The following is a 16,154-nucleotide window of genomic DNA, read 5'->3' as shown; positions in this document are numbered from 1 at the left end:
TTGTAAAAAAGCTGTCACATATAAACACTTCTCAGCAACAAAACCCTCTGCAACTGAACAAGGCAAATTTAATTCTGAATGTACAATGTGCCTCAGCATGGATCTTATAATTACGAATATCCTTGAGCAACTGGATATCTCCAAATTCAAAGAGCACTTACCTTTTCCTGTTAAATAACTCTTGCCTGACATTTATGATTAGTTGTATATAAAGACTGTTGGTTTATTCTAGCAAAAGGACAGTCAAAAAGGAATACAACTGATGTGTATAAATATACCCAGAGGCAAACACCTGAGAAGGGTATGAACTAATTAAGATCAAGGCCAATGCTGGCAGAAGAACAAATGGTAATAACTTGGCCATGAAGAAATTCAGGATGCAAACAAAACAACCTGATGTTTTCAGATGAAAATTCACAATTTTGTGATCAAGATGACCTGGCTGTTTTGAGTAACCAGGGCTTGAGATCAAGAGCCCAAGGATGCCACTCACTTCCAGTCACACATCCTAAAAGAAAAAAAAACCACTGTATTTTTATCAATCTTGCAAAACAAATAGATGTTAAATCTTGCAATAAATCTGCTCACTGAAAAAAATATTATATTGGTTATAAATGATAAGATTAAAAAAACCCCTATAAACTCAAAAGTGAATGAATTCCCAAAGATTTAAAAACTGATTTGCATGGTTCCAGAGGACCACGGATCCTAATTCAATCTATCACAATTCTGAATGATCTTTTCGAGCAACAGGTAGAGCTGTTTAAATCCTGCTACAACAAACAACTCTGGAAAATCCCTTCACTTTCTACCAATATTCCTTATTCTTGTTCCAACCCCTAAAAACTGAGGAGCCAAAAATTCTGATACACCCATGCCTTGCCATAATAGAAAATAAGGAACGTTATAATCTTTCATGCCTCATAGAACTTGGTTTTATTCTGCTTATCACAAAACCTCAAGAAAATAATACTGAAGAATAACCAGTGTACATATGGGATACACCAATCAATCACAAACCTGGCCCATTCACTGCCCTTTTTCACTGACTTTAGTGAATTTTATACACAAAACTATTGAAAACACACAAATTAAGCAAGTATCCTTAGAATATTTAATGTTTTAGGTTATGGGGTGCCTTTTTTCAAGATGTGAAACTAGCAAACTTTTCACTAAGGAAATTTGCTCTAGAGAGGTGAATAATTTCATCCTTAGATTAGACTGATTTGTGCTTCTTAAGGAGCCATGAGAAATCTGCTTCTTAAGGAACCAGGAGAAATCTGCTCTATTGTCAGTTGATCCTCCACCAGATCCATTATTTAACCTCAGCTTTTACTAATAAATTTATTTTCAACCATTAAATACAACAGCCTTTTATTTTGAGTCTTTGGCAATACTCCGGTTCACCAGAAACACCATTTTGCCCAATCCAAACTTTTTTTAAAATGAAGAACAAATTAATTGCTTTGCTTCACCTAAAAAAATATTTTTCTCTTTCCCTTCTCCCCCTCTTCTTCTTTTATTGACTGTTTAAAAAAAATCCCACAAAATACATACAATGACCAAATATGGATCCCTTGATAAACATAATTTTCCCCCCAAAATACATCTGTAATATAGCACACATGGAACTCTTAAGCAAGGAATACTCAAGCACTTCTAATCTAGGATGCCAAGACCACAACATGACACGTATTCTCTTTCTGGAAAAAAGCATACTTAAATTCTTACAAAAACAAAGAAGATGGTGATCACTGCCAGTTTAGTGATCTTATGTGTTTATTGATAATGACACCTATGTTTTATCCTTAATTACTGTTGCTTTGCTTTATTAGAATTATTATTTGAGAGAGAAAATAATTTAGTTTGTCAGATAGGTAGTAGTTTTTCCACAAAAAAAACCCTTTTCAGTTTCAACTACTTTTCACTTCAGATTGAACCAGAAATCAATAATTTCCAAGATTCTAATGTGAAGTTATTAAAAATAGCTTTATGCTCTCAAAATTCCTCTTTCCTGTCTTTCTTTCTTTCAAGGAAAATACCTATTTGCAACCAAGACTTAGTTGCAACAGATGGAGGATATTTGCTAGTATAGCTTCTTTTTTCTTCCACTCTGGTGTGTTTTTTCTCTTTAAATTGAAGTGCTGCAGGTGGTAAAGATAATACTATTACATACATGTACATATCTATATGCACGGATACATTCAGCACTATAGCCCTATTTATGGACTGGAAATTTCTAAATAATTAAAAGGAAAAATATGGCCAGCTTTTGCAGGTGGAAAGTGAATGCACTTACAGATGCGCTAAGAAAATTTTCATTGTCCTAAGCAGTGCTATGACTGCTCAAAAAACTGAGTGGATGTGATGACTCTATAAATATACACACTATTCTTATTCAGAATTCAGGACACTGTATCTCACTGCATTCTTATTCTGCCTCATTTAATACTCACAGGCAGACTGTAAGAAGGTTCCAGTATCACTGGCACTGACATCTTCCCTTGAAGATTCAATTTTGTCAAGTAAAAAATTTTTTCTCCCACAATCCTCTCTTTTTTCATGCGCCGTACGCTGTACAGTCGGAAGCGAACTGCATAATTCCCAATCATCTCAGACTCGACGTGATTAAATTTGAATGTCTCTGTGAAGACAGGGCACGGTCCCCGCTGGATGCTGGTTTTTGCTCTCTGCTTCTTTATAGGGAGAAGAACTAGGTGTACTTGCCACGAGCTTCCACCTGTCCTGCTGTATGTTGGAATGTCTGTGACAGCTGTCACTGTCACCAAAAGCTTCTGTTCCTGTGAGTCATAGTCAAAAGTCACATCCAGCGTGCCATATTTAGCTACTGGCTCAGGATCAAAAGGTTTAGGAAGCTGTGAAGATGATCCTCGAGCTGACATATCCTGAAAAAGAAGAGAAAAAGTGCCAATTATTTATTTATTTCTTGTATTCTATTATTAAATCTAGCATGGAAATATATGGTTTACTCTAGACAATATGAAGGCACTATGATCATTTTTCATTTCATAAACAAGGTTATTAAGCACTGAAAACCCAAGGGGATGGCTGACTGGCAGTCAAGATGAAATCAAGACTTTACCTGACCAATACCACCAGAAGCCAGGAGCCAATCAGTCTGAACTCAGACTGAATTAAGTAATGATCTCTTCTTCTGTGCCCCACATGTTAAAAAGTATATATATTTGTTACAAGATAAAACCACCTTATTTCACGTATTTTACACATGTATTTTAGAGTTCATCTATTACATTGCTTGAAGAGACAGCCAATGATTGAGAGAACAGTGAGATGCCAGCAAAGAATACAAGAATTACAAACCTACTTGTGCACACAGCTCCTATTGCAGCCCACAAGAGTTACATGAATATGCCAAAAATCATTGTAGAAACATAGAATCACAGAAGATTTTGGGTTGGAAGGGACCTTTAGGATCTTTAAGTTCCAGCCAAGGATGTCACTATTGTGGCTTTATTAATGTAATTTTACTGGAACTGTAGAAGATGCATCTGTTTAGAACTCAACTTCTGAACTCTCCGTAAACCGCATCAGTCCTAAAACTGTATTTTAAACTTAAATTCAAACAGCTTATTGTCTCTTCAAGTTTTGAATAAAATACTAATCCTCTATAAAGTTACAAAAGCCAGTTTGATAGGGATACTGAAACAGAAAATATTTACAAGTACAGGTCAACCGACTGCACATACAATAAATTATTCCAAGTGTGTAAAACAAAGATATTTCAAGAGTGTCTTCATATTACAAAAGATAAGCTTGTTCACATGAACAAATAGATGCCAAAACAAAGCCTTCTGGGCTAAGAAATGTTCTTACTTTAACCTGGCTGCCACATAGCTGTGGGAATGCATTCCTCTAACGGCATCACTCCCGAAGCTTTGAGTGGCTACAAAAAAAATTGGCAGCATTCTCAGTTCTTACAGAATATGCTTGCATTAAGGACTGGAGTGACACAAAATGGGAAGGCCTTGCAGCTGGGCTTTCCAGACCTTGCACCAACACCCCAGGTACACAACACCAGATTTCCAAAAGGGCTACTTCAACAGAAACATCAGGACTGAGCTCTAACACGCACTTCAAAACTTCTGGTAGCAGCAAAAGACAAATTTGTACTAAAAGAGCTGCTTCTGCACATGGCATCACTAATTAGACCTACCCATAGATGTCAGTGCAGTAACTGGTTGTTAAAGGCATTTCAATGAAATACATGTCAGAAAAGATTGTTTCTTCACAGAAAAAAATATACATACATATCATTACAATTTATAGAAGAAAAATAGGAACGTTAAGTGGCCCAAATCACTATACCATATCAACAATTAGAAAAAAAAAAACCACCTTTGCAAATTTTTTTCCCCCTCATGGAACTTGTTTTATATTATAGGGTGTTCAGTTTGAAAAAGCATTAACAGAACTTTTATTTGGGTTGTCTGAAAAATCATGTGGAAGAATTTTGACTACAGCCCTTACAGTGTGACGAAATTTTTTGACTGGTTTGAAAAGGGTTAAAAAAATAATTCACTCATACTGGGAGCTGATTTGAAAGTTAAGGTGCCATAAAGATAACTACAGCAATCTGAAATCCTGCTGTCTTATTTTCTGACAAATTATTTTTTAAAAAATGAAATTAGCTGCCGTATTAGTGTCCATGTAACTATGCACTGATCTTTAGATTAAAAACGTGCTTCACCACACTCAAGCATTTTCATTTACCTCTGGACTAAGAACCGCTGTGCTATCACTCGGAACATCCTCTTCATATCCCTTGTTATGAAAGCTTTCTATTTCGTGTCCCGTGCTTCCCTCACTTGGGCACTTATATGAGCATCTTGGGCTGTTGCTGCACTGGGAATATTCACATTTGCTGTCTCCGACTTCGGAGGGCGTGCAGGAAAGATGAGGAGAGCCACTGTCATCCTGGTACGGAGGTGGCTGCAGTTCATCCAGCGGAGGTGTTCTTCTCATCCTCTGAATGCAGTTCGCTGAGAATAAGTGAAAATGCTTTACTTACTTTCTGATTATTCACTGTTCAAACAGTTCTCTGGAAAATATAAATCTAAATGCCTGGACAGAGAACTTTAAAATCTATGTATGTCTTTTTTTTTTTTAACTTTAAATTTCAAATCAGATGAAAAATATTACTGAAAAAAATATTGTTAAAAACAGAAATGCATGATCTCTCAGATGAAAGACATTTAGATAAAAGAAAAGTTTTAAGTGTATAGTCAGAATGGATTGTGCAAATAAATATAGCATGGATATGATATGACAAAAATTCTAGGCTTGAGTTTCAGGGAAGCTTACCTTGCAAAAACCTTTTGATATCTTAAGTCAGATTCTGTGCAGATAGAATGTAGGCCCATTATAGAAACAAAATGCACTCCCTAAAGCCATGATATCAAGCTGATTACCTCCCATGCAGTTGCCCACCAGGGACATACTAAATCAAACTCTGAAGACAAGTAAGGTACTAAAAAAGGCAACCTTACATACAAGTGAATTCTGCTTACTAGAGAATTTAAAAAGTGAAGCAGTGTCTCAGATTCTTGCTTATCTGTTAAGGACAACTAAAGGGTACTCAGGGTCTGGAAGTTACACACTACCTCTAGTCACTAAAGACAGTGGAAAAAGGATCATGAGCAATCTTGTGCTTGGGATGAATACTTGATGCTGACCATCTTTGCTTTTCACATAGATAGATACATAGATAGATAGATAGACAGACAGATAGATAGATAGATAGAAAGAAAGAAATTATACGTCTCAGAAATTACATCTGATGCATGGCCACAGACACAAAGTTAATTCAAAATAACTATATTTCAATTTTTTATCTCATATTTTACTATGCAGCATTACACAGTTGAGTAGAATTGGGAAAAGGCAGCAAGGTGTGCAGCAGCTGAAATGTAAGGAATATCAAGGACGGGTAAAGAACTGTCTCATATTTCATTTACATATTCTGTAGAGGTTTCAATGAAGATTTCAATGCCCCTGACATAAAGAATTACCTTATACATAAAATTTTCAAAGCAAAAATGTTTTCTGGTGTCAGACATACCATTTCACTCACAGAAAAACCTACCAAACAAGCAAGTTAAAGAAAGTATTAACTGGGGAATGCAGGGCTCTTCTCTATTTCAACAGCTCCAAAAAGAACCATGGCAAACAAGGAATTAAAACACTCCTACAAGATGAAACCACTGTCAGGACCACTCTCGTCTCTGATAAACCCATCAGAGCCAGGCTACTATTCAGAGTGATTCCAAAATACTGTTCCAGCACTCCTGCAAAGAGTCTTCTGCTGTTAGTGACCCAGTTCTACTAGCTCTTGAAAATCCAGTCCCAAAGGGCTGGAAAACAATACAGGCAGTAGGGAATCCTAAACCTGAATTGTAATCAGCTGTCTAGTAGATAAACATAAAACCTTACCTATGAATATTAGACAACTTGTGCCCCTGAAACTAGATAGGCATAATTTTAGAATATAAACTGATATTTCAATAATAAAAAATAAAAATATGTACAGTTTGACTGTCTATACAACGAAAACTGGACTCGTCATAACTTATATAATTAAATATTCTAGAAAATTCAGAAAAACAGCATTTCTGCTCATTGTCACCAAAAGACAACAAAGAGCACAGTAACCACCTGGCAGCCCTGAGTTTCTGTTCACTTGTCACCAAGTCTGCTAAGAATTTTTAACTCCCAGCTTTTCCACAGTCTAATGAAATGAAAGTGTGTCCAGGTAACTATCAACATCATTATTGTCTTACATGAGTAAATAAATGACTGTGTGACTCACTTTTCTTCACTTTGATGAACTCCATTATACGTCCCTATGGGAAAACTGTACAGGCTGTGTGACAGAAAATATGCTTTTAATGTAGGCGTGGAAGAAGTGAAGACAAAATTCCTATTAACCAGCTGTGAATAAAAAATCTCAGAAAAAGCTAAAACACCAGGGCAGGTTTTAACTACATGTCTTTCAAATTGCAGTTTAACAAACTGAAATAGCATGTAAACTCTTAAAACTGGGATTAGCATCTAGGGATAACTCTGTCCAGAGAGGTATAAACTGCTTTTGAACAACAGCTTTCTCTACATAAAAAGATACCTATGTTTTCAAATTAATTCTCAAGGTGAAAATGTGTAATTCTAATTTTCCCCTTCCCACAGTAAATGATGCAACAAAATGAATTTTTTTTTTGTTACAGTTCTTTGAAAACCATGAAGATTTGAATTCCATCAAGACATTCCAATGACTGATGATATCAAAGCCAAATGATATCACAGACAGTAGTGATTACAGCAATACTAAATATCTGATCCTGGGTATTTTCCTTAAAAAATACTCAGAAGTAGTGACTAACTTTGACAATCTGTCTAATAAAATTTTGCACATGTATCAAAGTTCAAAATACAAAACCACTGCTAATACTTGCTGGCTTATCACTAACTGTATTGGAGAAAAACATTTGAAGGTGAAAAGCAAGCATGATCTGAAGTATGTGCATATTTACACATGAAACCCCTGTGTGTTACATACCTTGTACCTTTTATTTAAGGTGTAAACTTCAGACACAGCTATGTATACTTCTGTGCTGTGACAAAGCCAAAGAATATCTCCCAAAGACCACTGAACCTGGCTAATAACATCTGCTAAAGGGTTACAAACAAATGGTTACACTGAAAATCTAAAATTAATCATTGCACTGCTTCTATGCAAGTTTCAAATCACACAGAAAATACTTTCTGTAAATTAATTTGTAAATTAAATTCATTATATTAAATAACCACATCACCTTGGACTAGACTGACAGGGTGAAAAACAAGCCAACATATGTCCCAAAAGTGGAAGTAAGGTACAATTATGGAGAAATCAAATCAGGTTTAGTCTGAGGTTCCTACCAACCAGAAAATGGCATAGGAGAAAAGACAAATAGAAAGACCTCACATTCAGTTCTTCACCCAAAGTATGAGAAAATACTTAGCATTCTCATGATACGAGTGAAATTAAATTTGTTTAGTAATGAGTATTTGGTAAATTCTAAATTGAGAATGTAGTATATTGGTTTCACTAGGCAGATCTGAATAAACATTTTTTAAACGGTTAACTGCTTTAATAAAAGTTTCCATCCTCCCTTAGTTAGCTGAGATAACACGCACTTAGTGGTGATAGTCAGGACTTTGCTTAATAGCTGAAGAAACCAGAACCATAAATGAAATACCTGACAAACCTGAGCAGATTAGCATTTTGCTGGTGCATTCAGAAATTACAGCTTGTAAACTGTCATTAGCACGTCTAAGCCAGAAGCAAATAAATATCTTCTTCTCAGTAGTGTTTGTTAAGCAGTGAAGGTTCATCTGTTTTCATAAGCCCCTGCAGGACATACTGCAAGTCAAAGGGGGGTGATACATACCTTGCCATCAACCTCAAAAGACTCACAAGTTAAATCAGATACAGCAACCTAGGCCAAACTGAGCATTCCTGGAACATACAATTGATAAGTACGAGAAAACCCAGGAAATTTTCATTAATTTTGCTGGGGGGGAATCAAAGTTTAAAGATGTAAAATTTTATAATAAGAAATGCTTTGGGTTTTCAGTTACTGCTTGAAATTGCTTCTTCCAATGCTGCTTATTTCTCCTCTCTGCTCTGGTCTCTCATGGACCATGCTAGGCTGCACATTTCACCATGCAGCTGCTGATGACCTTTTCCCATGTTTACAGCATTTAGGTTTTCCTACTGTAATTATTTCTTCCAGAGGTTCACAGCAGCAGCATCAACCCAGCCTCCCTTAGCCCATATTTCCTGAGCAATTCCGAGAAAACACATCTCTTAACAAGGAAAAAGAAACTAACCTTGTGCCTTTAATTCCCCTGTCTCATAAGCCATCATTAACTACACTGCTGCAGCTTTGAGTTTCTCATGTACAGTACTTCTTCAAAAATTCATATTGTTGTGGGAGGCGACAGTACCACAGCACCCCTATTGGAATCTGGCTTCCAGTCCCTTTAAAATAAATAATCACTTCATAAATCAGTAATTTTTGCAAGTAATATTTTGCAATTGTCAGAATACTTTCATACTCAAATGGTACCTTTCCATTCTCTAATATATCTCTGCTCACACTCTGCTACATAAGTATTTATTTTTTAATCAAACGTAAATTTCAAGTTTTCAAGCCTTCAAGGGGTTCTATGTAAATGTTAAGACAATTTAAATAAAACATAAAATGAAATACATGTTTAAAAATTAAAGAAACCTTTCTTATTCTGAATGATTAAATACCCATAGAGATTTCTGATAGGCAGCACAGACAGTCCAAATGGAATTTTCATGTTTGAACTTTTCTACCATCCAAAAATATTATGTTGACTGAATTACCCCACATTACAGGGAGCATAAAATATAAACATTTAATATTGAATGAAAACTCAGGCCTCTCCTTCCTTTAAAATTAAAAGCTTACATGCATTTTTGTGAGGACAAAACCAAAATTGTTTCATAGAACAACAAATCATCTTGGCATTATTCTATTTCTTTCCCAAAAGAATTATGGCATGAGTCATACTTAATGAAAAAAGGGAAATATAGGAGTGTATGGGATCATTATGGACAACTGAAAAAAAAACTTCTCTCTTTTTGAATTTGCTTTCTTCTTGCATTTGCCATATTTTAGACTTCTATTCACAGGTGATCTTCTACATTAGGCAATTCACCACAAACAAGTAAAAGTATCATATCGGTTTGATTGGGGCATTTTTTCCAATAATAGATAACTCTGTTTTCTAATATTTAGAAAATTCCATACACTATGAGCATAATCCCAGACCTATGGAAATCAAAACAACATTGCAATTATTTACATCTGATGTCACATGGTGCTCTTAGCACTGCATTTCCCTCACTCTCTCAAGCTAATGCTACTGGCTCTTCATGTAAATAAAAAGGTTCTCTTTTGCTTTTTAAATAAACGTAATTCAAAACGATAGAATTGTCTTTATGTCCAGTCCTTAAAACTACAATTTTTTTTCCAGAAGAAAGGTCTAAGACCAACTGAAATATTTGAAACACACATAGTATTTTTTTTATTTACTGTGTCTGTTTACATCTTGAGTCCGTAGAACTACAGTTCAGTTTTGCTTCCCTAAAAAGAAATTTATTCTTTTGCTCTTTGCTCTCTGTACTTACAAGAGCACTTCTTATTTACAAGAATTTATGGTCTCTTTTACAGAACAATACAGAAAAGCTCATGACTAGTGAAAAAAATCTCTTTACAAAATTAGCCCCATTTGTAATATTTTAACTACAAATACATTATTAAAAACATTATCGCAAACTAGCTGTCAAATACATAATTTTGTTTCCTTCCTAAATATTTTTGTCACCTTTAAATGAAGATTATACATTGCCATCTATTGAATTAATTTGTTTTAAATTTAAGTATCATTCTCTGGTTCGTATTACAGCATTGGTATTAATTGGTATGGGAAGAAATTCTGCTACCTGGTTCTGTATTTATACTTTTTAGTTGTCCAGAATACATCTAAATAATGCTTAAATATAATGGTTCAATATTTTTAATCTTTTATTGACATGTGAATACCATTATATCAAGCTCCAGAACACTGTTTTCTTTCCTTTTAAAACCTCTTGTTTTCTGAAATCCTGTCCAGCTCTAAAGCTTTTTGAAAGCTGTGATCTTTAACAAGTGAAATTGTTTGCTTTTCCTTCTGTAATTCTACTTCCTTAGGTAAAGCATATGTACTAAGTATACCCATTGAGGTAGAAAAATATATTTTCTGTTCCATTTAGATGCTGGTTACACTTTTACAATTTTTAAAAGCAGACAACTTTCCTTTAGACTACTTTTTCAGGTCACTATGTTGGCTAACTTAATAAATGAACAGGTATTCCTATGCATCTCTGCTCATTGTTTGTTTTTTCCAAGTTATCAAAATTGTTAGAAAAATATCACTTCCAACAAGGTAATAAGTTATATGAATTCATAGAATCTTCCTTTTATTTATCCTTCCCTCTTTTAAAATATGCTAGAAGTCCTGCTTTCTGGGTGTGATTGACAACCAGCTTTGAAATCTTAGGAGTATCTTTGTGAACAAGGAAATGCCTTTCATCATCTCTGTGAAAATTCTCCCAAATTCAGCTCTCACCAGCATTTATGAATGCTTAAAGGGAAATTCAGAGCGTAACAGCTAAAAGCTTTGAAAACTCCTCCCACTGTAAAGCATCCCAGGCCCCTGAGAACCCCAATTTCTCACCAGTGTGTGCACAGCAGCATCTCCCTCATATCTCTAAACCGTAGCAACAGGATCTGGGCTTAGGGAATATTTTCCTGTCATTGCTATACTTCTTTCGAGTACAGTTATCACCTTAAATTAAAGCTCAAATTCCAGTCCAGTTTAATTCTACTACAGCTGTGGTGTTAAGCACAGGAGCTGAGCAGCAATGAAGTGCTGAAAAGGTGAAAAAAACGCCACAGAGGTCTAAAATTAATTCCCAGTGAAGTACTGTAACACCCAGCTAATATTCCTGCAATATTCCTGTGCTCACTTTATTCAGTCTCAAATGAGGAAACAAAGCATGATTAGAAGTCAAGATTAATATGTTGTGTGGATAATTTTCTTGAGCATTTTAATGTTTTGGTAGCCCATTTCAGGCATATTTGGTTTTATATTTGACCAAAAAAAAAAAATACAAAAGTTTTCTAAGCGATACAAAACTCCCCTTTCAAAATCTTAATTCATTTACTGATATAAACACGATCCATTCAGCAGTATATACACTACTTACAGTAATTAATTATCAGAATTCCGTCATTCTTTTTTTCCATACTTGAAGTAAAATAAAACTACTCTCTTATTGAGAACTCCTCCTGCAACTTAAATGCAGTAACTTTAGGGTTTCTTAAAAATACCTTTACCCTGGTAACTGCATTTTGCAATAAAAAAAAAAAAAATAGAGTTCCCCATTATTTAAGCTTTCTATTTATCAACCCTAACAGGTGAAAATGAACTTCATAAAATATACTTTCCATCAAGAATTGCTTACAGAATAGGAACACAAAGCTTGATTCGTTTGCTTCATTTTCACAGCAATTTTGACTGAAAAGGATGCAGTGTTGGAGTGAGTCACTAACAAAGCAGCACTGTAAGGATTATGTATGAACCATTTCAGTAGGGCATGAGTTAGATTTTCTGCCCATCTACTTCAGCTAGCTATATGATGACAATTTGGCTACCTCGCAGCTGTTAATATAGATATTAGCAAAATATATATTATGGTGGATAACTGTAGTATTATAATAGTAGAAGTTAACATATTTGACATTTTAGGGATGGAGAACTGGAGCACAGGGTGAGAACAAGATAATAAAGATTGCTGTGAATCTAACTCAGAAGTGCTCCTCATCTCAGAAAGCTTTCAGAGAACTGTGGAACAGAAAAACAGAAACCAAGTATTTTACAACTAGTACTCTAGCCATTTCTTCTGTTGGTTTTTGAAGGTTTGGTTTTGTTTGTTTTTTAGTTTTTATTTATTTATACTTCAGGCTTTTAAATTATTATTAATCTAAAATTCACTTGAAATTAATACCACCACCAACACGAAAAGCTCCCATATATATACCCCTGCAGAATTTTCCAATATCATCAGCTTTCAGTGGACAAGAAGGAACAGAAAATAAAAATAAATCATGTGGATGGGAAACAAAAAGTACAGGGAATAAGGGAAAAAAAGGCAAAAGGAGAAAGTCGTGCAATGATTCAGAAAAAAAAAAAGTGGTTAGTTGTCAAATGAACAAAGAAAATAAATAAAGGGAGAGAAGTTTAGTATATCTATATGGAAAATGAGAAAAAGTGCAAAGACAGAAATAAAGAACAGAAGTTGCAAGCAGGAATGAAAAATTACAAACAGGTAAAACAACAAAGCAAAAGTGACAGAGGAAGAAAGGTGGAGGAACAGAAAATAAAACAACATATGACATGAAAAAAAGTAGTTCAGGTCTGAGAAAAAAAGCAATGTCAACAAAGAGATAAAAGTGAAATAAGTGATGTTTGATGGGTGGGAATATCCATATTTGTAGGTGAAAATCTGCACAACCTAGAGAACACATTTAGTTACATTCCAGGAGAGGCACGACACTTCCCACAATAAGCATTTATTTTTACATTTATAATTTAGATTTATTGTTATTTTTCCTCTAGGTGGGAAGACAGTGGTAATTATTTATTCAGATCCTACAATTCCAAAGGACCTTGATTTCTCTGATCTATTCAGGCACTTTCTCTCCATCTCTCCTTGACACACTGGCTCAGTGACTTGCTCTAGTAAAATGGACTGCCTATCCTGTGGTATATTACAGTATTTCTGGAAAAAGCATTCTAGATTAATTAGAATTAGAATATTATCATTAGAAACTTCTTGCTTTGTTTTGAAACAGATCTCACAACTTGACCAAATAAAAAGCAGCTAGAACCCAGAAAAAAAAAAATCTACTAGGGTCTCAGTCTGCAGGAACAGCTAACAGGTCAACAATAGAAGAAAATTGTCTATGAGCGGTCAAGAATTGCTCTAAAACCTTTTAGATATTGGTGTCTGTAGAAAGTATGCTTAGGAATGGTTCTGGTATCATTTACAGAGCCATCTCTCCAGAAAAAGAAAGGCAAATTAGATTCTGTGAAATCACAGGAAATGGATATGCTTCGAAACCAAGGTATTTTTCCTTCACACACCCAGTAAGAGGGTGAAGAATTCACAGAAAAGACACAGATTAAGCAGCAGGGAGCATGTCAGTCTGTTCTGCTCACTCCAGTGAGGGCTCAAACAAGTTTCTCCAGGCATAAAGAAACACAATTATTCAAAACTAAATTTCTTGCACTTCTTTGCAGAGTTTCTGAGACCTCCCACTGTCACAGATGAGCTGCTTTACTAGGCTTACACATAATGTATGATGTAGGTGTTGTTATGTTTCCATAGTTGTCATACAATTCACAAAATACATAATCTTATGCATTTTGACAAGACTAAGTGAATATAAATCTGGCTGGTAAAGATATTTTCCATCAGCCCAGCACTATCCATAAGAGCTAAGCAAGAGTTTATGAGGATGAGAAAACAGTGGCCAAGCTGCATAAAGGCTCCTAAGACCTAGAGCACGATGTTTCAGCCCACAGCAAACAGAAGAGGAACTGCTCTTCCATGTCACCCACCCAAACAAACAACAGCACTGAACAATTGAGGAACAGTCATTTTTCACCAGACTGAACTTCCCAAAACACTGTCTGGAAAATTGTGTTGTCCTGGTCTTATACTCACAATAATAAACCTACTAGCTATTGGCACAGAGTGAAAATGTGCCTATCAAACTTTTTTTCTCATAGACGTTTCTTTTACTAGAAAAAAAAAGATAAACCTAATTTGAGATTACTGTTTGATGCTGCTTGCCGAATAAAGACTTAAAGGTAGTTCACAGCAGTTAATTAGTAATCAAAGTCTGAAAGCTACAGCTGCAAAATGTTTGTATGAAAATTTCAAAATTGGAAATTATTTATTTCACTCTACATGAAATTAGTGTATGCTCATTAGAAAGTCAGTGATTATCCTGAAAAGTACTACAGGAACATTTCAGTAGCTGTGCTACAGCAGCAAAAAGTATACAACATGTGTCCCCAGGCCAATTACCATCACACCTTTCCTCATAATTTGGTGTCAGTGGAGTTAAGATTTTAGCCTTATAGTTGAAAATATAATCAGCAGAATGATGTTTAACATGGGTCACAATTGGAACGTTGCTGCATCCTGCATTAAATACATATGACCTACCAGAGTAGCACTGACATTGTTAGAAACAAGCAGACAAACAAAACCACCAGCCAAAGAAAAACCCACAAAAAAACCCCAAAATCCACCACTACAAAACAAAACAAAAAACAAAACAAACAAACAAAAAAACAAAAAACAAACAAACAAAAAAACCCAAAGAAACAAATAATACAAAGAGAAAGAGAGATCCAGAATACTTTGCTAAGTGGTGCCATTCTGGTGTAGTATCATTGAAAATGTTATTTCAACAAAGTGAAAATGTCCAGACGTATACTTTTAGGTTCAAAGCATCCTAAAAATAGTTTACACACACATATATGTCAATACACATGTATACATACACACACACACGCTCCCATGGCCACATACCAGTACAAGGAACCATTTAAAGTTTATTAAATATTAAATATATTTAAGACTACAGTTGGGGAAGTAATGTGCATTACAAAATGCTATTTAGACAGCAAATATTGACCTTTAAAATTTAACAAGTGAAAAGAGCCTTAATTTGCTTGTTATTCAAACTTTAACAATAAGTACGATAGCTTAGATAGCAAAAAGGAAAAAAACCCCCAAACCACAACCCCACAGCATTTGCCATCACTTTGCATTAACATTTTGACCACTCAACGATTCAGCAGTGATGAAATGTGCAGTTTGATTCAAAGTAAGACAAGGCTATTTAAATAACTCAAAATAAGAAATGGTTATTGAAACATTAGAATTTTGATAAGCGATCACAGCTGCACTAGAATTAGTTTCTATAGCAACAGAGGAAATAATGTGGAGAATTGCACTGCAATACAAGATGGATTCCTTACAAACACTGATATTCAAATAGAAAACTTCAAAATTATTCACTGTATTAAAATATTTTTATTAAAATGGTTATTCAAATATCTTATATCTTGTACTTCATATATTGCACTATTTTTGTTCTCTGGTACTCAATTCTAGTTCATCCATTCAAATTTTCACACTTTTCCCCATTGCTTACCTTCCTATTTTAAAATTAATTAAAATGACTTATTCTGAAAAAGTATGGGATCTTTAACCTCAAATTAATCTTCATTTTCAATGACTTGTTTGTTATCCAAACATAGAAGCACACACTACATTTACTTTTCCAGCAGTGCCCTTGTGAGACGGGAGAGAATGTTTTGCACATACTATTCATAAGAAGATGCATCACAGCCACAAGAATTAACATCACTATGGAACTTCAGAAACTTACAGTCATATGAGACTTGCAGGAGCTTTTATC

At 34.9% G+C, this 16,154-nt stretch overlaps 1 protein-coding gene across 3 annotated transcripts in view; it reads right to left on the bottom strand.

The window, feature by feature from the left end:
* SYT14 (synaptotagmin 14) overlaps positions 1-16,154 on the bottom strand; it is a 52,993-nt gene that overhangs the window by 15,906 nt on the left and 20,933 nt on the right. For all 3 annotated transcript variants that reach the window (XM_062489268.1, XM_062489269.1, XM_062489267.1), the window contains exons 3-4: positions 4,753-5,021; positions 2,457-2,906 (exon numbers count right to left, since the gene is read on the bottom strand). In XM_062489268.1, the coding sequence (XP_062345252.1) occupies positions 2,457-2,906; positions 4,753-5,021 (719 nt within the window). The remainder of the gene's footprint in view (positions 1-2,456; positions 2,907-4,752; positions 5,022-16,154) is intronic.

This window comes from Cinclus cinclus, chromosome 3 (assembly GCF_963662255.1).
Source record: "Cinclus cinclus chromosome 3, bCinCin1.1, whole genome shotgun sequence".
Lineage (NCBI taxonomy): Eukaryota > Metazoa > Chordata > Aves > Passeriformes > Cinclidae > Cinclus > Cinclus cinclus.
This window is presented reverse-complemented; position numbering and strand designations above follow the sequence as displayed.